The sequence below is a fragment of the Apostichopus japonicus genome, chromosome 3 (genome assembly GCF_037975245.1).
Source record: "Apostichopus japonicus isolate 1M-3 chromosome 3, ASM3797524v1, whole genome shotgun sequence".
NCBI classification, from domain to species: Eukaryota; Metazoa; Echinodermata; class Holothuroidea; order Aspidochirotida; family Stichopodidae; genus Apostichopus; species Apostichopus japonicus.
In genome coordinates this window covers 3,660,628-3,683,172 of record NC_092563.1, presented here as the reverse complement: position 1 = coordinate 3,683,172, position 22,545 = coordinate 3,660,628, and the positions used below count along the sequence as shown (strand labels likewise).

Sequence of the window (22,545 nt, the reverse complement as noted above, 5' to 3'; positions counted from 1 at the left end):
ATATATAGGTTGAGACTAGTGGAACACTAGTAGTTGTTACTCAGAGTTTCAAGAGTTGAGCGATCTTTCGACAACTGGTAGCTTCATTTGTACTCCTGGAATATATAGACTCATCGTTGGGATTAACACTATATATATATAACATATATATATATATATATATATATATATACTTCAGAAAGTGGACATTTGCTAGTTTTTTCTTTCCTGTGAAAGAAGCAGAGCACCAAAGTTAGCAGTTATCTAGCACAGAATACAAAAAGGCAAAAATCAAGTTCAATGTTTTATTCTGTATATTTTCATATTATCTTTCCATCAAACAAATTCACTTACTCTCAATACTGAAGAAAATAAATAATTTAGGAATATTCCACACAACTATGATACACTTTTTACACTGCAGTAATCTCAAATTCTTATATCTGAGGTACAGAAGATAAATATAGTGACAATTTGAATGGAGCCTTGTATTTTTCTTGAGTAATATTTGAATATAGTCTTCCCATCAATATCATTATTTTGAGATTATTCTTCCCACGGGTGCACAAAACATGGGCCAAAAGTTTCTCTGCAGCATGCAAAAACGTTTTAAAAGCCCTATTAAAGTGGCCCATGGTATTCTATACTATCGTAGCAATATTTCTACCTGACCTGTGACCCAAAGGAGCAAGTCTGCTGGACAGATTTTGCTGTGTTATCCCTACACCATGATTCTTGTATTGTCTTTCCACTCTTTTGTATTTTAGCATGAAATAAATCTATTATCAAATGAAATGCATTTTTGGAGATAATGAATACAGGGTCCTACTTGTGCTAGGATATTTGAACATAACAGAGGGACAATGCCAGTACAGAACCTACAGACCAATCTGCCTCTGTATAACGTTCGTTGTGATCAAACAAATATATGAATTTGAATATTTAAAATAATCAGCTTATTTTTCTGAATGAACAGAAAATAATTGTGGAAACAGATTCATGAGAGAAGAAGTGCAAATTAAGATATTCTAGCATATCAAAACTGATCATCTTACTAACCAATCTGTGTCATGAAGCATTTCTATTTACTATACACATCAAAATAAAATAAAACTGTTAGCAAACTGCTTATCAACTAGAGAGCCTGTGTAAGAGAATGTGTAAAAGTAAGTTGGCCTGACATTTCGATCCTAGCAGGATCTTCTTCAAAGGCTAAATGACAAGTAACAGTTATTGCAGCCAAGCAGGAGGGTGTAAGTTGACCCCTTACCCCATTGTGGTTAAAAAATGGATGTTAAAGGGTACCTGAAGTAAATATTGTACCTGATTTGAAATTAAAATTTTCCATCAAAGCAATACAGTGAAAATACACTACAAATCAGGACGTTTTTCAAATTTTCTTGTATGCTCACAAGAGATAGAAGAAGGAGAACATATCTAGGGTAATTTGGATGTATAATAACCCCAATGTGTACAACATATTGTCTGTTACTTGCATTAAGGAGTTAGCAGACAAGTAACTCACCTTCCAAAGTTCCATTCCTTTTCAAAGGAATGTTTGTACGTGGCATGAGCCTATATGCAACACTTACTTCTACAGCACTAGTGCAGTTTATAGTAGTCACCCTCAGTGAATCAATTGAGGAAAGTAACGTTTATATCGTTTCAATATATTGCTTCAATATTACAGAATACTTTCAAAAAACTCTGAAAACCTTTAACAGGTTACTATAGTGACAGCTGGTGTCACAATTATCAGAAATAAATCAAGAACAAAATATTATTGACTTATCCAGCACTGATAACAAACACAAAATAACTTGAAATCTGACAGAGGCTACTGAACAACTTAAACCATCCTCACCAAAATTCACTAAGCAGGTGACGGTAAGTTAAGGATGGACAGAGGTCAACTGTCACAGAATGGCATGTTTTGAAGGCACGACTTTATGGTCTTCAAATTTATCCGGTCACCATCAATTAGTTTTCATCTGATTGCCTGATGTACCTAGGGTTGAAATATTACTCTTTCTGCTCGTTTTCCTTCCTCGATGGAGAGAATCGCTAAAGCTTCAGCCGTTTGATGTCTTCAGATCTAAAATCAACTCTAAAAGAAACACAGAAATAGACAGGTTTTCTGTTTAGATGTGGAAAGGAATCTTTAATGGAATGAGACAAATTTCACATTGATTTCATCAAGGCCAAGTTAAACCATGTGTGATAATGTGTTAGTCATAAAGCCACTCTTTAAGTTGATTCTTGAACAGTTTGGATACAATTTAATAATACCGCAAATCTGGATTGTAGCAGCTCTTTAGCTTCATTGATTTTCTTCTTGTTTCAAATAATGAAGAGAAACCTCAAACTATTCCAATTAGCTCTTTTGCGATGATACTATTGTGAAAACGTTTAAATTCAAATGGATATCATTCGAAATGTTAACAAGCATGAACCTCACCTGAGAGACAATACCTGTCTCACTTCTGTAGGAGTCAGTCTCCAGGTGAGAGGTCCTGAGTTTTGACCCCAGTAGTCCAAAATTTCAGTAACCTGAAAAACCAAGAAGAGATCCTCTAAAACCATTGCTAAATGTCTAAATACTATTGTCTCCTTAAAATTCAAGACACCATTTTATATGTACGGTCCCTACAAGTTGCAGGTCTTTGGTATTGCCTGCAATATTACTCTCATAAAAGTTGCAAAAACCTTTCAAATGCACATTCCTGAATGTTCCACAGAGTTTTCAAATTATTCTCCTACATTAAAGGTTGTTAATAGCAATTTTTATATTTTTGAAAGAGGAACTTATTCTAAGCATAGTGATGAAATATGCGTGAATGAGATTCCCTTGTATCGTTTTCGAGATAACAGCATTTGATGATGACATGTTTTGTAAGTGAACTTGAAGCAAACAGGTGTGATGTCATAGATCTCACACAAATTTGTTCTCTGTTGTTTCCTTAAACTGTTCATCTAATTTTCTTCTTTGAAACAGGGATGGATTATTGACATATGAATACACCAAAGGCATAGGATACAGATACAGTGAAGGGTATGCTACAGAATTTTAGCAAGGATTACACAATTCGGTGTCAAAACCCGCTTAACTATTTTCAGCTTTTTCAGTGCCCAGGGACGGGACTGAATTGAGTCAATGCATTACTGGGAAAATAAACATATTAATTAATATATTTCATTCCTAGCTGGCTTGACTAGATAGGATACTTCAATACTCGACATCCCATGGCTATGTTTCTTAGCCATTCTGATAGTCTCTTTGCTCCCATTTATGTCCAATAAAGAAGCTCCAATCTTTGCGAATAGGATAACTGAAAGTATGTTACTGCTGATGCACAAAACTACATATAAGATCATTATTGTTCCTTCCCACGATACTAGTGGACTAACACTGAACTATATCTTCCTACCTGTATGCCTTTCCCGCTGTGTAATAAAAAGTCTCCTTAACAGGTGAAATTCAAAGGATTACCACTGTGATGGAAAAACAAAAATAACAACGTTCAAACACTTACTCGCTCAAGATTTAAGATGGTGGCCATTTGTGTCAAACGTGCAAATTTATCTCTGATGGTCCATTGGGTGACTGACGTCAAGTATGTCACAAGGGATCTGAGCTCTTTGTCAAAGTGAAGGCCACCAAGCTACAAAAAATATATATATTTATTGAAAGAATATTTTCTGATGGATATTTCTATTTCTAGCAAAAAGAATGACAATTGTGGGTACCTGGTACAAAAAATCTGTAAACACAAATAATAATAATACATAAACACAAAAGGTGAATAATATAAGAGATATCATGTACATTAAATTCCTTCATGTGCAAGACTAAACACTTGAACAAAGAATCTGAACATGACATAAAAGGATTACAGATACTTATTTTTTAACTGTTTTTTACATTACTTTTATCCTTTATATTAATAATTCCTTACCCTATTAAACACGGATCGTAAGACTGCCTGTTCCAGTTGAGTTGTTACTTCATTGGTCACCAAGCTGACCAATGCATCATAGTTACTGGGAGTCATAAAATCCTGCAAGATTAACAATTTGAGAGAAAACAAATTATGCTGTACTTCTTCTCTGAAAAATGCACTTGTTTAAACATAATAATAATAATAATAATACAAGCAGTGATAGATATATATATAGCACTTAACATAAATATCTCAAAGCACTTTACATGGGACTAGACTAAAATCTTAAGAAGTACAAATGTGAGATTAGTAAAGAAAGGAATAAAATAATCAAAGCAAAGTCAGAAAAGCAAAAAAAGTTATCAATCAATCAATAAGTTAATTAAACTAATATAAACAAGGTTAAGACAAACAATAACAAGATCAGTCATTATAGCACATGATAAAAAGATGAGATCAAGGTGGGTAAAAGAGGAAGGGCTGTTGGCAGGACTTTCCATAGACGTGGTGCACAAACATGAAATGCCATATCAACATCCAAATTAGATTCACTCAATGATTGGTGAACGGCCGGGACTTTCAAGGGAATAACCTGCCCACTACAATGCCATGTCAACAGTTCACACATGTAGGACGGTGCCTTTCCACAGTGAATTTTGAAAACAAAAGCATAAAAGTTTGAAATTGATTCGCTGTTGAATAGGCAACCAGTGCAGTACTCTAACAAATTTGGAAAACCAAATAACATAAATTCAAAACTTAAGCTAAAAAGAAGTCTACAGATTGATATTTACTTAGTGACATACAGATAAAGCAATTTTAGACAAAGAAATTTTTCTTTAAGTCAACATTGATTGATTGATAATTTATGGAGAAATTGTTAACAGCTAATTTGTTTACCGATGACCATATAATTCATCTTTAATGGAATTTTCTTGTTGTTGTTATTTTCAACTTGTCCATTAACCACTGGAATTTGCAATAGTGGTCAGTCAAAAATTTCAAATAAAACAAATAATTCTTACCTTGAATTCAGCTAAAAGTTGTTCTAAATTCATGATGAAATTCTGTACAAAAGGATCGTTTGCTTCGTACATGGAGAATTCATCTTCCCTTATGTCATGATTCACCGACAAGAAACTGTCCACCCAGGGTTTGAGGCGGGGCTTGACGGCCGAGGAGCTCAACTGGCTAAGACCGTACTGAAGGGAAGAAAGGTACAAAATAGAACCGACTGTCAATATGTCCAATTTATGACAGCAAAGACTGACCATCCAGGTTCTCTCAGTTTGTTGTTTACTATAACTTTCTCAATTTGCCTGTCTGAAGAAATATTGCATCTTTTAATGTTTACATTCATATGCAAGATTATTTTGACCAATGAATATGTTAACAGCTTCCGAAAATTACTTGAGGAATATCTGCACGGAATTGCCCCTATTTTTCTGGGTGTGAAATTGAAAATAGGCTTTCCCAGTAGGAGGGTTTACTTTTGACAATAACTTTATAAATTTCATCCAATATTAAACTGACTCTGAAGTAGATGATGTAACTTACATCTAAAACATCTTTAAACTTATGTGTGACTGCTCCTAGGTCATTCAAGCAACTCTCTAGCTTGTCTTTGCCAATCTCTCGATTTTGGATGAGCAGGGCTGCGCACTCCTCTGATAAACTCCGTCTTAGAGACTGAATGTACTCCAGGCTGACTTCAATGTTGTTCACTGTCGTCTTAAAATGAAGAGAAATCATGAAGAAGAAAATGTGTGTAAAGACAAGAGGAAGGCTATAGATTTAGTTCAGAATGATACCAATACATACATACATATATACATTTATAACATACAAACATACGTAAACATAATATATATATTTATATATATATATATATTTATTTATTTATTTATGTATATACAAGAAGCAGACATAATGTATTGACTAGTATTTCAATGAAAACAGTACATTAATGTAACACAGGATGCAAAATTCATGAACTAATGTACTATTAAATGGGTTACATCCACGGATGAATGTTAAGTAACACACAAGAATGAATGTGCTATGTAAATTTAACATCCATTAATGTTGTAACATGTAATGTAATGACAAAGATGAATATCGTAGGTCATGCAAAATCCATGAATGAATTTAATATCTAATGTTACATCAATGAAGGAATGAAGTATATAGCATAACATACATTAATTAATGTTACAACAACGGATGAATGTAGTATAAAACATGACATATATAAATTAATGTAATGTAATGTTACATACATGAATAAAAATGTACTGTAACATCCATAAAGGAATGTAACCTACAATGCAATATTCATGAATAAATGTAATATGTTACACAATCAACTTCATTTAATCTTCTCAAATTTAATTATATCAACTTTTAGAGAATCTTAGAGTTATTTGCAATCTGCAGTTTCCCTTGATTTGGAGACTTGCAAGGAAAATATCTCACTTGCATGTCTTATTTTCGTAACAGTGTTTTGAAAGTTTAATTAAAGTAAGCCATTTCCATTTGCAGTAACATTCACACTTGACATGAAAGTGCTCTGTTTGTTTTTGGTGTTAATTCAACAATTAAATTGTCCACTCTTGATGAAATCTCTATACACTTCTTTTTGAACGATTATCAACTTTTAGCCTGGGCCTAACACACTTTGTATCAGCGCTGAAATACCTAACTTTGCATACTAAGATTGGGGCTGTAGTAATCACTGTTATTACCTGGAACAGTTAACTGTAGTGCTTTGTGCAACATGTTTGAAAGGAATAAGTATTTTAGACACTTGTACAGAACATTACTCAAAGTAATCTGGAGAGGAACCGAACACGACAAAAACTATCAAACTATCAAACGACAAACATCCAAGAAACTGGTAGCATTCTTCGTAAGATTCAACAGTAGTTTCCATCCTCACCATAAATTCAAGCTTTGCAGCATTGGTATCTGAACTTGAGGTTGGGAAGCGTCCCTGTTGTAGCATGCTGTAAGCTTGGGCCACATCGAAGGATCCAGATGGGAAGCCAGCACGAAGTTTGGCGTAGAGAGAATCTTGATAGTCGCCCTCTAGGATGGTCGTGGTATGGTTGAGAAGAGCGCAGGCACAGTCGACGCTACCACTGGAGATTGCTCTCCTACAAAGAATCAGGAAATAGGTATTTATGTCAACCTTAGTGACCTTAGTTTAACTTGATGTGATACCAAAGTTGAAATTATGGCAATATTAAAGAGTCCAACCTTTAAATGAGCAAAGTGTGAAACTATTGTGGGAGACGGAAGTAGACTTGCTGGTATAAGGAGATGGAAGGATCACAAAATTCTACTAAAATCATAAAATATGGAAACAAATCACTGTTAAAATATTGCAGGTATAAATGAGAGCCTCATTGCCCTCTCTGTTATTGTACCATCGAACAAACATACAGCATTTGCTGGCATATCAGGTCCATAGAGTTTAGATAGTTTTCAGCTAAATATGTAAGACAAGGTTTTTTATTTTTTTCTTCACTATTTTTTATTTACATCACAACTAAAAAAAAAATCACATTAATTATTAAAAGTAATTTACTGGATAAACAGTATTACTCACTTTGTGCATTTTTTGAGGATAAAGAAAATATCGTCCACCATACTTGATGTATGAGAACCCTGTTCTAAAGAGTCCATGCTCTCAGCCTGTGTATAGAAATGGATCAAGCAATTGATATTTTTGGTCACAAACAAACTGTATACACTTGTAAACAATATAACATAAATTAGTTAATACATTAATCAAACTGCTAGAAAGAATTTCACAAAGGCTTCTTGCATGTATGCTTGAATGTATGCTACTCTGACATACTTTTCCAAGGAATAAATAAATGAAGTAACAATTGAAAGAATTTCTTCTTTTAATAATCTAATTTATTTACTGACACTTCCTTCTTTCTTTCTTTCATGTCCAAAAATGGAATCTTAGAGCCGCTGTTGAGCCACTGTTATAAAATTTTGTTCTCAAAAACCAATGCATCTCTTATTTTTGTGGTATTGTAACATCATAACATTGTAATATTCATATTTATTTCCATCTCTTAACTCAATTTTAAGTATTTCTGAGTAAATTAACAATAGAAAACTGACATGGAATGTACAAACAAACTTGAACAAGGGCAAATAAAGTTTTGTGGATAGAATGGAATTCAAACCAGTAACTTCAGGGTTACCAGTCCTTTGTTCTACCAACTGAACTATGCAGCCCATAGATAGTGGTTGATCCCTTTTATAGCCAATTCTGTTCATAAACATGTTAAAATTCACTTTATACGAAATATGAAAAAATTAAATATTAAGTGACCACGTGGAGATACCTTTATGACGCTTTCTCTCATGAAGTATTCTTCCATGACGATATAGTTTCCTATTAACTCCTGTATCCTCCGACTAAGAAGACATTCTCTCAACAATTTCTCCAACACGGCGACTTTGTCCGCATCTGCCTTCTCGTCATTGCCGACCGTTTCTAGATCATTCTGAAAGCAAGAACAGGGTCGAACCTTAGTACCGAAATCCAAGTTTCATAGAGCAATATGACAAATTTTTTTAATCTTTTATATCCTTCGGTTAGGCTTGAGAAAGAGTGTAAAGAGTGTAATAGGCTACTTTTATAACTGATATATCGATTTACCAAGACTCTCTTCCGTATAAACCTCAGGTAGAGCTCCGTCCTTGAATTCAGTAAGGTGCATTCGGCAAGCATTACATCCAGCTCTCTCGGATCCAATCTGGTCAGATAAAAAACAAGCAAAAAGACAGACGGTATTAATGAAAAACTCACACCAGTACCAGAATAAGGTAAACCAAGACTGTTGAGTGGTCTAAACTGTCCTTTATTAAGTAATCGAATATAAATTGGAAACATCGTGATTTTAAAGGAACCAGAATAAGTAACCAGACCTGAGTGTTAGCTGCAGTGGTCAATTACTAGTGAGTACTTCACACACTAGCAGTGCTCTACAGTAAAGGTGTCATGCCATATTGAGGCCACAGTTTATATCAGGGGTGCTCCGTTAATTTTTGATGACAGCCAGAGGAAATCGCAGGTCCGAGAAATGGATATACAAAATCATAATTTCACATCTAATATAGAAATTGAGCAGTTGTGTAGTTACAGGACAAAAGATTGCCCAAGCCTTATACCGTAAAGGTCGATATATCAAGTAAGTGCAAGACCATGGCCCCCCCCCCCCACAAAAAAAAAATTGTTGACCGAAATAATCTTTTGCAGCCTGGATTTGGCCCACAGACAAAGGAATGAGAATGCCTGTCGTCGAGGTAAATATCATATTAGACACCACACATCACTTCCTTTGTAGGTGTGCAATGATAGTTAAGATCAGGGTTAATAGATGAAAGACTAGTTCAGTTCCAGGGTTTCACCTGGAAATTAAAGTAGGATAAATTTTTCTACCTCTCATGAGCTGTTGATGTCCTCCCACTACCACGATGGAGAAGAGCCTGAACTTGACGAGACTTCATGGAAAATTCTCGGTTTCTAATAAATTCATCAACAATCCGGCTAGCTTGTTCATCACACTCTGCCTGAAGCCACTGAATAAGCTGTAAAAGTCTGCCTGGTCCTAGAAGATAAAAAAAAAGACCAGGATTAATTATTTTCCACATTAATGTTGAAACTTAGGAATGATAAGAAGAGAAACAGAGAAACAACGAAATCAAGATGTGTATGCTTTGTGTGTGTTATATATAGGAAATCTGATAATATATATATATATGTCAAAGTTTTCTGTTTTCAAATATAGCTGCCAAAGTATGTTTCCCATGTTAGGATGCTATTGAATTAGATTCACGCTTGGATGCTTTGAACGGTTTACATCGTTTAGGAGTATTTACAAGAGAAGAGCACCGATTGGTTTGGCATGATGTAAAGTTCTTTTATTGAATGCTAGAGAAACTCAAAGGCCTCATCTCACATGGAATTCAACTACAAGGTTGATATAACAAACAATATTTAAAAAAATGCACAGTTCCAAGCCTAAAATTTCATAAATATCATCCACTTGCTAGAAATTACAAGTGCTCAAATTGTCTACTGGCTAAAATCAAAATCAAACGTTTTCTGTGATTCATAGCATGCAAGAGTTACTGTTCAGTCATAAAGTATTTGCTGATAATGAGCAGTAATAAAGGATGTACGTTAGGTAGAGGAAGAATGCGGTTTTTGTTTTACTGCTGGTTGTTACCCAACTTTTCAAGTGTTTCTGTTCTTTATGTCTACTGCCAAAGAAATGCAAGTGTCTTTCTGTCACTGGTAAATGGCTAGATCTACTGGCATTTAGCCAATAAACAGGTCAAATTTTCAAGACCTGAGTTCATGGTCATGCTGTAGACTTGATTTAGTTTGATATAGAATCAGAATTGATGTTGTCTGTAAATCTTGTCTGTAAATTTCTAAATCTGCACAAGAAACCCTGACTTGGGAGAAACAAGACTAAAAAGTTGCAGTTATAAAAACAGTGACCATAAGATTTACATTAAAGATTACACATAAAAGCTAACACATGAGAAAGTAACACAACGATGCAACTGCTTACCATAATATGTTTCCACAAGTGGTTGATGGATTTCCACAACTTTTCCAACGTCTTCGAATAAAATTGTTAACGTGTCGGCGTATACAACCGCTGCCCTACGATCGGCTGAGTCTAATGTCGATGCCTGCGACAGCTGCTCTTGGCAACGATCTGCAATCTTCAGTAACGGAAAAAAAAAAAAAAATGATTAGTAAAAAATAGAATTATAAGAGTCCAAAATTTTTAAAGTCAGAGACTTTTCCTAATTTTTAGCTTATGTACAAGTCAGATCTGCAAATAGAGCAATCGTTACTTTTTCGTTTGGTACTTCAAAGTTTGACCAAGTTTACCAAGAAACAGTGATGGTATTTGATTACCCCTTGATCACACTGTGACACCCTCCGAGAGTTTTCACCACAGGAAGGTATTAATGAACGAGTGATTAATGAACTTGATTCAATCCTGAACAGTTCCCCAGTTGGACTTGCCATATTGGTATTATGGAATTAAATTCTATGTATATATAACAGAGGAAAAAAATAATAAACAGGGCCTTTAATATTAAAATAAAAATTACCTCCTGTATGTATCTGTAACAAACAGAAAACCTCAATTGAGGCAAACAGAATTTTTTTTATGTGAAATGTAATCGATAGAACTAAACATGAGCTAACCCAGCTACATAATTAAGACAGCCCTTATGACTTATCCTGATATAAAATCTACTACCAAACAAAATTACAACAAGAAGCCCCTTTCCAGCTTTATTCCATTTTATGGTCAGACTGCACAAGAGCGAGCCTCTCATTTCTTGGAAAAATTTCACGCACATGATGTGTGATATTTGATAGTAAAGCTTGATTTTACCAGATCAATCACGACACCTTCAAAAGGGTAATATCAGTTTCTTAATTGTTTTACATAAAAGTAGTTCTGTACCTGCGATTTGAGATACTTTGAGAACTTCCTCAATCCTTCATCGTGAAGACCGAGAAGCGGGAATATCTTAAAGAATCTCTCAACCGAGGCTCTGTCTGCCGTTACCAGAGCAGCGTCAAATTTTTCTCTGACAATCTTTGTTAGGTTTTGTTTAGCATCTTGTAGCACGTGTAATGCCACATCCACACTTCCACCTGCAAGAAATAACATTACATGATAAAACCAATGGCAAATGATTATTTTAATCACATGACTATCCCTTTTCTTACAGTCTTTTATAGCCTTAGTGGAAAGGTATTACAAGTTAGGAATTCAGTTTTGGAACATTTTGCTGGGAAAACCCAAAGGTGGCAAGTTGAAAGTGAATAATAGTGAAATTGTGAAGAGAAACCCATTGGTACCCATTCCAGCTTCATAGCTTGTTCTACGGCAGAGATACAAAATATTCAAATTTATTCATTTTATTTGTGAGATTTGTGAGACCACCAAACTCGCAATTTTATTTCTTTTTAAATAATTATATGCACAAAGGAAACTTACACAGCTATTTAGCAAATGTAATTTAAAAGTGATTATTTATGACAAAAGTCATCAAATCAGAAAGAAAACCCTGTCCAACAATTGTAAAAAAAATGCAAAAGGAACAACAACTTCCTTTCTGTCTCTGCAAGTAAAAGTTTTTTTGTTCGCCCTCTTCATGAATAAGCATATCGAGTACTACTGGACATAAATTCAAACAGAAATCTATATATTATTGTTCTAACGTGTGGATAAAAGTTGCCCATTCAGGGATGTCTATAAATTACTCCCACGTCTGACGAAAAAACAAAGGAACACTCATGTTTTACCTTCTTTTGAGTCTGGAGTGATTTGCTTCAAAACTTTTTCGTCTAGGCTTAAATACCGATGGATGTGACCGGCAGCTTTTTCATAGTCCTCGGATTGAAGGGCTGTCTGAACTCCATCTGTACAAAACTGCAAAAAGTGGTACAAAACGATTGCTTGAAAGGTATTCTCATAAAGAAGTGTTGGTCTTTTCATTTGATAATCTAAGATATGACTGTTCTGACTGGTAATATGAAGTGAATGATCGCTAATTACATCTCACCTTTAAGTCCAACACATCATTGACTCTCTGGATAGCTTCTTGTACCCTACCCTGTACAGAAATCAGAAATGAAGATTTATTTAATCATCAGAATTCTCAACTCTAAATGAAGATACACGTCATTTGACGTTGGTATATCAAATCAAAGTAGGCTCTATACTTACAAGTTTTTGAACTGGCTTTTTGCTTCCTTTTTTATCAGGGGGTAGGGTGGGGGTGGGCAGTAAACAAAAAGTATTATCCAGAATATTCCCTTTATTAAATTAACTTCATGTCTACCATATCTCCAATTCACTGGCAAATCTAGCTGCTTTTGATTACTGCATAATATGTGATAGGTAGAAAAATCAAAATGACAAAATTGCGACTTTAAATTTAAAAATAGAGCTTTTCTTGTATTTTATGGAAAATAAATTTTTTGAAATCTTAAATTTGCTATGCAAAATGTAAACACTAAATAAACCCAAGGCTGCTTTTGACAATTTATTTGACACTTTATTAATTGCGATGAAAGTTAAAACCAATGTTAAAATATCAGTTTGCGAATTAAAAGTTTGTTTTGAATTCAACTTAACACTGTAAAATTTTAACAAACAGATGCAAACTCTCCATTATTTCATCACACATTCATAGAAAAATAAATTTGCTATTATGAAAATTTGAATATTTATGATGCACACTCATGTTCCTCATCCAGATTAGTTGATCTCTTTTATAAATCTGCCCTTTCATATTGCACTTCAAAGCACTAATAACGACAGTTTGAGAAGTAGAACGTTCCTGTTCACAAACAAAGGTTCGAAACTGTTCAGACTGTTAGTACAGTATCATTGCTCTGAAGTGTTATGTAAAAAGGAAAGGTAAAAAGTGATAATAGAATTAGAAAATTATTCCAAATGGCTGTATTTTCTGGATACAGTATCAAGCTATTCTGACAATTTCAAACACCTGTCTGAGGTCATCTTCTGATGCAATATAATTTTAATTGAATTCTCAATGCACCAATCTAGTACCTTTACTCAGGTGACCCATAATTTTCCACAAAATGCGGGGACATAATGTTGATCTTGACCCCATCATTGACAACCATGTATGATGAAGGGTAGTTGCCTCCCCTGTATGTTTATGAAGGTGGAATTTTTAGGGCTACACTATCATGTCCTTATGTTCAAGCTATTTCTACTATCACAAAAATGGTCCAACAGGTAACAAGGGCCTTTTTAAAAGTTTGGGGGTATTCCCAGGGCAGTACATTCATCTGGGGACATTTCCAGGGGCAACTTTATTCCTGTGACGGTACAGGAAATCCAGGGAATATCTGCGGAAAAGCAGAGACATGTGATCACCTTGGTTTCCATCCAACTTCAAGAAACACACTTAGAGAAGTTAGAGTGATACAAACATAAATGGTTTAAAAAAGAAAAAGCTTGAAAATCCAGATATTAAAATAACAGATTTGAAATCATCTTCATCCTGGCAATGTGATAACATATTATTTCAAACCTACAACAAAATACAAACCTTAGCCAGGTCAAGCAGTCTAACTTTACCAGAAACATTTTCTGCCAAATCACAAGTGAAGGAGACCATACTACCAAGTTGTTTAGCATCAGAATTCACAACCTGCAAATTTGGGCTGCAGAAAAGGGACAAGAATGATAATTTTATTCTTATCTGGTATAATTATGATAAACTCAAGACAATATTCCAACCGCAATGGGTGACAGTTTCAAAGTGTTTGTTGGTAAATTTTTGGGTCTTGAAATAAAAATGGAATACATTCTTCAGTACCTCTGCTTACTGCTTTAAAGCTCCCTTTTTATTGGAGATACTTGTAAAGGTGGCGTTAAGAGAATACAGCTGTGCAAAGCACAGATCAACTGACTTTATTCAATGTCTCACATCCTTATTCGAAACCCATTTTCAAAGAAAAAATGGATCACTTCAGTTTCATACGATTCAAATTTCACATGCATCGGTTCGACATTCTAGCATACTTAAACTTTTCAAAGGTGCCGAGAAGTTTTTTTATGTCACCAGTCACTGAGGAGTTTTTCATTTAGATGATTACATTTCACAATGAGGGTTAAAATGCTTTGATGTTGTTAGTAAAATGCATGTTAAAGCTTGAGTATGGATAACCATCAGTAGACTTTCAACATATTTGGGCATGCTACAAGTATATAATCTTTCAGAGTATGGGACATGTAGCACTGTTTGTAAAGTGTGCATTAGGTGTGCGTTTAACTCTGATTGAATACTCCTACTTACACAGATCTATAGAGGGTGCTCATCTTTCCTTCAAGGTTTGTTTGGTGCTCAAGCAATTCATCAATTTCTTCAGCAATTGTATTCTTTCATAAAACAAAAAAAATGTATTATCATTTACAAACATTTGCATCAAATGTTTATGGCATGTAAATAGCATATATATTTGATATACTTTACTATTGGCACACAATAAAACAGCAACAGCCTGAACCGATTGCTAGCAACATACAGTATGTAAAGGTGATACCAAAACTGGACTACACATCCAGCATCGGGGATAGCCAGGAGTGGAGTTTTGTTAGGACTGTAGGAGTATGTAGTAATGGGCACTCAGGAGAAAGGAATGTCTACAGTCAGGGCCAGAAAAGCCAACAGTTTTTGTCCATGAGATTAATAGTGTTACCAGGTATGATCAAATTTTGCCTGCTTCTGTAGTGCATAACAGTAACAAAACAGGTTTTTGCAACTGACAGATAACAAGTCTGAAATTAAAATATTGTTCTTTCTTAAAGGGGTCTAGGGTCTAATTGAAAACTCTTGTGGAAAATCTGCCAAAAGGGATCTTAAAATGCATTCTCCAACATCCTAGTGAAATTTCAGTCCCTTACCTCCCATTAGCCATGGCCCATAGGCCCTCAAAATGTTAAATTCAGGCCTGCCTACAGTTTTAACCCCTTACACCCCACCCCGCCTCCACTACGTAACACTTTTTCCATGCCTGGTTCCCAACCACATTATAAGCACACCATAGGCCTTCATAACATATTATTGCAGGGGTATAATTAAGTAGTTATTTGAACATACTTGAGCCTTCACACAGGCAGAATGCTTTCTCATGTATAGAATAATTTATAATGGATTACTTGAAGATCTAACAGTTACGCCATAGGCCTAGCCATGTTAGGCCTAGGCTAGCTGTATTCGTTTTTACTTTAATTTTTTATAGATTATTGAGCCTGTCCTGTGGTTCTTATAACCTTCAAGTGTGAACAATTGTGTTGCATAATATATAAGTAACTGTTACGCGAATTGTGATTTGGTACATAGCTTAAACCTGCCTGCTGGTTTATACTCTTACCCGGCGAAACTAAAAGGGCAATCGGAGAGCATTGGTGTCGTGGAACCGATACCTGTGACTGACATCGAAAATTACTAAAGCCATTAAAATAAAATTATATTGTACACAATAATGTTGGAAATTGAGTATTAGGCGAAAAAGCGTATTCAAGACGATGAAAAAACAAACCTCTTGTTTGCAAAGATATTCGTATGCTTCATGAATATCCTTCATTTCTGTCAAACGCTCTAACGAATTTGAGTCAAAGTTGAGAGACGTGGCGGCCGCCATTTTATTCTTTGATTAGACAACGTCTTTTTGGAACAGCGCCCCTACTTCAGATAGATGCTCTTTCAAACCTTATATTATCATCCTGTAAAATATCGCTTTGATTTAGGCAGCGCAATGGAGTTATGGTGATATTTTTTGGCACATCTGCAGCTAAAAGACAAGATAAATAATTGGGAAAATGTACAAAGTCGCGCTAATCGAGTAGTGGTTCAGTATCAGTGAGGTACTGTATTGGTTAGGACTCGCGCATACCTAGCTACTGTATAGTATATGCCTAGTTATATAGAGGAGCACTAATGTAACAGAAGCTAAGCTATATGTATTTATTTTTGCAGATGTTTTATTTTTAATTGTTTGAGACACTTAAGTAGGCATTGCTGCATATTTATGATTCTGCGACATGTTTTACTTCGATCATCACTTACATTTGGTGGGGAAAAGTTTAAATTTCATACTGCGCAGAAACCTTATTTTCCAATTCGCAATTAAGTAGCACCATGTATCTGCCTTAGTACCTAACTTTTGTTCACAGAAATAATTGATGCTGTAGATCTGTACTATGGAGACTTTGAATTTTGCGTTTTGACGAGTAGATGTTTATTCACGGTCGCGATATAGCGAGTATTTTTAAACATTTTGGTCGAGGCCTGAGAAGAAAACCTGTTGTCTTTAGTAGATATCAATCTGTGTGCTGCATACAATAAAACTTTCCATCTCGCATATTAATTCCTAATGTGAATATTGTTTGTCATATCTCAATATTTTTTTTCTGTACTACTATAGATTGAAGTATGTTGTTCATGCTGGCTATTCGCTACAGCCTAGTGTGTCACCTTCATATAAGATTATTTATGTAGCGTCATCGAAACCACGCTGCAGTTTTGCTGTCTGCTTTTAATTCGGATGGGGGAGTAATGTTATTGAATATGCATAAGATACACGTGTGTAAACGTTGCACTACATGGTAGAATCTGCACCTGTTTGTTATTGAGCTGTGCATTTGCATATTGATATATTAGTTAGAGCATGCCGTCTGCTCCTTGTTCACCCTGTCTCTCCATCTGTCAACATGTAATCTTGGACATGATCGCTTCTCGGCCTTTTGGCTAAGATCATGTGTAGTATCTGTTCCCTTCGGGAATGGTGATACACACCTGACGATGATCACACAGTCACAGTCCCGATGCAAGGGGACTGGGGCTGAGAGCGGATCAGTCGTTTGGTAGTTTGGTTTTCGTGCCCAGGTTCTTTCCTGGGCGACTTTTTCTTAAAAAGTATCTTGGACATGTCGTCCTATATCTGTCCTGTACAGTATGACTATGTTACGCAATAAAATATATCAAAATGTTAATACTCAACGTCGACTGTGTTCTAGTGACTTGACTGCTCAAAGAACTCTTTATATAAACAAAGAAACATGACAGACGGACGTGGGGGTTGGGTTAGTATTCAAAAAACTGTTTCCATTATGATATACCGTAAAACGGGGTACTACTTTGGCACCCGGGGTAATATTGACAGTTAAGGGGTTTTATTAAATCGACCGACTGCCCTCTATTTTCGACAGTGTTTCAATATTGTGATTTCGTGTGATGTTTGGGGGTATAAAGGGTAGAACATTTTTCCAACATGATTATTATGATAGATACTATTTGAAATAATTTGTAAACAATTGAAATTAGGAAATAATGTGCTAATTTGCATAAATATTGTGCAAACTCCCATTGCCGCTCTAAGTATTATTTTTGGTTTTGAGAGTTTTTCTTCGAATCCCAGCCCCTCAATGTCCAAAAAATAAACTTTTGCAAAAAATTGATTGAATATTTTTTTCTTCTTTTTTTATACTATTGTTTAAGTATATACCTGCCAAAGTTGCCCCAAATGTAAAAATCAATTTTTTTGGTTTACTTCTCACATAAGTTTTAAGAACACCACATTTTTACATCAAATTTGATCTATATAAATATCTAAGAATGCCAATGTTCATTTTAAACATAAGAAACGTGTTTTTTATTATTATACTCTTTATTTATTCGACAAATAAGCCTAAAACCTGCCAAAGTTACCCCTTTTTACGGTAACGATATTCCTGTTTTTCCGACCAATGCCAAAATTGAATTATACTACAGAATGGAGGATTCAGATATGGCAAACGCATATCGGTTAATTGTTTATGAAACAAAGCTACAGTTTGTGTTAAATATGCTCTAATATGGTCAGGCAATACTGAATCGTAGACGCTGAGTTCAAATAATTTGTAAAGTCAATATGCCTTGTCGCCCTCTTTTAAAGTTTACACGTTGAAGGGGTGTAAAGGTTAATTTCTACGTTACCACGGGCGCGTATGTCGAACCGTTTTGAACATATACATACAAATGCTACTTAAGTGGAATAAATTTTACTAAAGTCGAATTCAATTCAACTTATGTGAAATATAATTCCACTTACGTCAAATATATTCCACAAATGTGAAGTAGAATTCCACAGTAGAATACAAATGTTCTATTTTACTTTAGTGGAATGCATTTCACTTAAGAAGAATTGTATGCCACTTAAGTATAATTTAGTTCTACATTGACATTTCTTTGATTTAGAACTCGATTTAAAATTCAAGTCCAGTTTATAGCTGCGATGGGAAAGAGGTCGGCTTAATTATAACAGCAAGGCTTCAAGTTACTTCCTTGAAATGAAGATAATCTGTGCGATTAAGAAGATGAATAAAAACCAAATAAAGAGGATTTCACGAACAGTTGAAAATTTGCTCAGTATACAAGTGTATTCAGCAAAAACCAGTATTAATTACAGATTCGTCTTATTTTAAAATATAACTTAATTCAAGTAGGCTAACTATCATTATATTTGAAATGTAGTAACTCATATCACACAAATTGCGAATTTATAATTTGGAATGATTTTCAGTCAAGTTCACTATTGCGATAGAAAGAATTACATACTCGTAAAGGACAATCTGAAAGGCTTTCATAATATTTTTTCTTCTTAATTTAAATTACTGTATATTGCAGTGAAAGATAAAAGCATATTAAAAAGTTAAAGGATTAATATCGACATAATTTTTTTTTAATTTCAATTAAATTGTCAATAGTGCATGCTACATTACAGAGTAACTTGATATGTCCTAAAAGCATATATTGTAAGCCACGTAAGTTTTCATTATCCTAAAGCAATTTCATACGTCTCATTTCCAAAATAAAGATGTTTTTACTACCCCTCTACAAGATGAAGTCGTTTACTCCCCAAATATATATATATAATTGAAAACGTTATGAGAAGGAAAATCCAGAACAGAAATCCAAAAACTTCTAGCCTCCACCGGGATTCGAACCCGGGCCTCCCGCTTTGTACGCGGACACCCTAACCAACTAGGCTATGGACGCTGATTGTATGTCCAGAGGTTCGAAACCGGTAAGGAAGGTCGTAAACCTATAGGCGTTTGACACCTGTATCGAACAATACTAGTTCTGTTTTTGGTGACATATTTTGCCTTACTATAGAGATCAAATATATATATATATATCAAATATATATATATATATAGATCAAATATATATATATATATATATAGATCAAATATATATATATATAGATCAAATATATATATGACTACAAGCTGCCAAGATATTGAAATATCCTGTTAGACGCCGAGTTCAAATAATTTGTAAAGTCAATATGCATTGTCGCCCTCTTTAAAAGTTTACACGTTGAAGGGGTGTGAAGTATAATTTGTATACGTTACAACGGGCGCGTATGTCGAACCGTTTTGAACATATACCTACAAATGCTACTTAAGTGGAAAAATTCTACTTAAGTCGAATTCAATATATATGTATATATATATATGACTACAAGCTGCCAAAATATTGAAATATATGGCAGGATATTTCAAATTCTTGGCAGCTTGTAGTCATATATGCATTCTGGGCAACTTTGTTATGTAATGCAGCCTTACTTATATGAAACAAAAGCAAGATAAACATGATGGATCTGCAACACACAAACATTCTTTCTCTCCCTTTCAATAAATATGTACTGTAACGCTTTCCGCTTCGGTAGTATGGTGAAGTACCCAGTTGGCAAATAAGGAAGGGGGCTATAGAGAGAGACTCGAGGACACCGTTGAATCACTTGAATCAAGTACACTAACAGTGCATTACGAATTTAAAAAGTATAATAATATATACAATGTACCTGTCGTACATCTTTCGTAAAGTAATAAGCAAATAATATATACAGGAAGTAATACAATAAACCCTAAACACAATACAAGGGTGGCGTACATTAACTAGCCCTGTCAAGGCAAAGCTAATCCCTACTATGTAAGCTGCCTATAGCAGCGCAGCTAACTATAGGCGCTGCATCAAGGACAACGCAGCTCAGCCTGCACAGCGCAGCCTAACTATAGGTATACTGCGTCAAGGGCGACGCAGCGTAAGGACAACGCAGCGCAGCTAATGATAAGATTCGTCAGCCCGCGAACCCTACGCCGCGACGACCTTGCGCAGGTACAAGCAGTTACGCAGCGCAGCTGCAGAGTGCATAACTGGATCCTATGCAGAAGCCAAAATAACCTAAGTACCTAAAACAACGTACAAATTTGGCATAGATTCTGCCTAGCAACTTACACTAAATATACCCCAACTTAATGCCTAAAAACGCTCCTTGCACGACATTATAAATGACCCCGTAACTGTGTAGGACCCTATACACGATTAACTGACCAATTAAGAAATAGACAGTATAAAATTGACAAGCGCCATAACCCAATTACAGCCGGTCAACGCTCTCTACAGTGCTATACGAATATGAGCTAACCCCGTCCCACTGTCTATGCACCCCCAACAGTTCCCGGTATACTAAGAACAAAGGCGGCCTTGTCCACCGGACTGTTTACATAAAGCCCCAGACATGCGGCAAGAAACAGCTCTCGCAGCCATGCAGCAATAAATTTATACACATACTAGGGACCTCCCAGCTTAAACATTAAAGTAAGAAACATTTTATAACGGTAAAACAGGCAAGATAGAACATACATACACACGAGAAAAGTAGGTTGCTTTCTCGTAACACTACACATCTTTGAGAGGAGGCTCTTGTGACTTTATATGTTAATGGGGACCATTTTATCTTTAACAACTATGTTACATACTGCTTCTCTTCATATCACTGATATTATGAGTTGCCAGAAACTTTGTAAGGCAAAAGGTGTAGTTCAGTCGTGCATGATAAAGTGGGCATCTCTCTCCATCCATACTCAACATCGACTTACTGCTAGTGCTGGTTGTCAGAGGGGTGAGTCAGCAAACGTCCATTTTCAGTTTCAGAGTGAACATTAGGCACTGGATTGACATATTCTATAAGAAACCAAATAAACAAACGATATTAGGTTATTTATGACATTCCATGTTTTCATGATAGGTAAGCTAATGAATTTGAATACACCTTGGGTAAAACGCCAGCCAGTGCAAGTGCTTCTAGCCTATGGCACTCTATATATGGCACTTTTACAGTGTGACATGTATGAACATATGAAAAAGGATATTTATCATGCATATATCTTGTCCCTATACCTTTGCTTTGAGGCTGGCATTTAAGTACCGTACGCAGAACTTGCGCCAACACGGTGCACAACTTGAATGCATTACACAGAGCTGTTAAACTTTGATCTGTTCGAAATTATTTAATTCGGCGTCCCAAAATGCGTGAATATTTCTGTGGTTTGTAAATGTATATAATTGTTTGAGTAATGAGGAACAGTCGTCATGATTGCAACGACGACATGAGCATTGTTTCGAAATTAATACATACAGTAGTGGAGCTAGGGGTATTTGTCAGAGGGGCGAGAATTGTCTGTAGGGGCGCTTTCGACTTTGTCTAAGCGGAGCGCCACCAAAGGTTGGCGCGGAGCGTACAGAAATGTTTTGAGTAAAGTTACTCCCTAGATCGCCGGAAATTACCCTTTCCGTGCCTTGCTAATTTGCAGATAAACGAAGAATAAATAGGTGCCATCGCCAACCGACATGTGACAAATGTCAATAGGTAGATGAGAGTGCAATAAAAATGTCAATAATCGCGAATAAGTAAAAAGTGGTAAAAAGCTGAAAAGGGATCCAGTAGTCCATTTGAGTCCGTCAGGGGGGGGGGGCATCCGCCCCTGACTGTATGGACGCTCCGCCACTGAATACATACAACCTGTTATTATTACCAGGTCGCCTGGTCTTTGTTTTGAAGTGGCTTTAATCTGAAAAAAAATGGAGCCAGTTTTCGGCCAGGAATTTCAAGCCTTCTGGGGGTCCAGCGGGCGAGAACCCCAAGCAGTGGTTGGATCTTGAGATGTTTCTTTTCCTTTCGCACTAA

At 35.5% G+C, this 22,545-nt stretch overlaps 2 protein-coding genes and 1 non-coding gene across 4 annotated transcripts in view; 1 reads left to right on the top strand and 2 right to left on the bottom strand.

Moving 5' to 3' along the window:
- Positions 1–270: 270 nt before the first annotated feature.
- On the bottom strand, positions 271–16,202 carry LOC139960284 (conserved oligomeric Golgi complex subunit 4-like). The gene is made up of 18 exons (XM_071958544.1): positions 16,072–16,202; positions 14,826–14,908; positions 14,076–14,190; positions 12,555–12,605; positions 12,295–12,421; positions 11,447–11,640; positions 10,529–10,685; positions 9,388–9,556; positions 8,605–8,701; positions 8,288–8,449; positions 7,531–7,616; positions 6,859–7,075; positions 5,478–5,651; positions 4,946–5,122; positions 3,936–4,037; positions 3,513–3,641; positions 2,438–2,529; positions 271–2,086 (listed from the first exon to the last, which is right to left on the bottom strand). The coding sequence occupies exons 1-18, from the start codon at positions 16,171–16,173 to the stop codon at positions 2,044–2,046; spliced, it is 2,277 nt and encodes a 758-aa protein (XP_071814645.1). The 5' UTR covers positions 16,174–16,202; the 3' UTR covers positions 271–2,043.
- Positions 16,203–17,259: 1,057 nt separating this feature from the next.
- LOC139965859 (U2 spliceosomal RNA) lies at positions 17,260–17,455 on the top strand. Its single transcript, XR_011792403.1, has one exon. It is a non-coding gene; the product is annotated as a U2 spliceosomal RNA (small nuclear RNA).
- A 2,684-nt stretch (positions 17,456–20,139) lies between these two features.
- LOC139958350 (uncharacterized) overlaps positions 20,140–22,545 on the bottom strand; it is a 32,809-nt gene continuing 30,403 nt past the window's right edge. For both annotated transcript variants that reach the window (XM_071955368.1, XM_071955360.1), the window contains exon 4: positions 20,140–21,542. In XM_071955368.1, coding sequence (XP_071811469.1) covers positions 21,460–21,542 — 83 coding nt within the window. In that variant the 3' untranslated portion in view covers positions 20,140–21,459. The remainder of the gene's footprint in view (positions 21,543–22,545) is intronic.

Bases quoted from the DNA above. Each gene is read 5' to 3' on its own strand.
- LOC139960284 (XM_071958544.1), bottom strand. From the start codon at position 16,173: ATGGCGGCCGCCACGTCTCTCAACTTTGACTCAAATTCGTTAGAGCGT. The intron at 5,123-5,477 runs GTAAGTTACATC...TCTTCCCTTCAG, and splicing joins AGTTTAAAGATGTTTTAGAT to TACGGTCTTAGCCAGTTGAG. The intron at 4,038-4,945 runs GTAAGAATTATT...TTAATCTTGCAG, and splicing joins AACTTTTAGCTGAATTCAAG to GATTTTATGACTCCCAGTAA.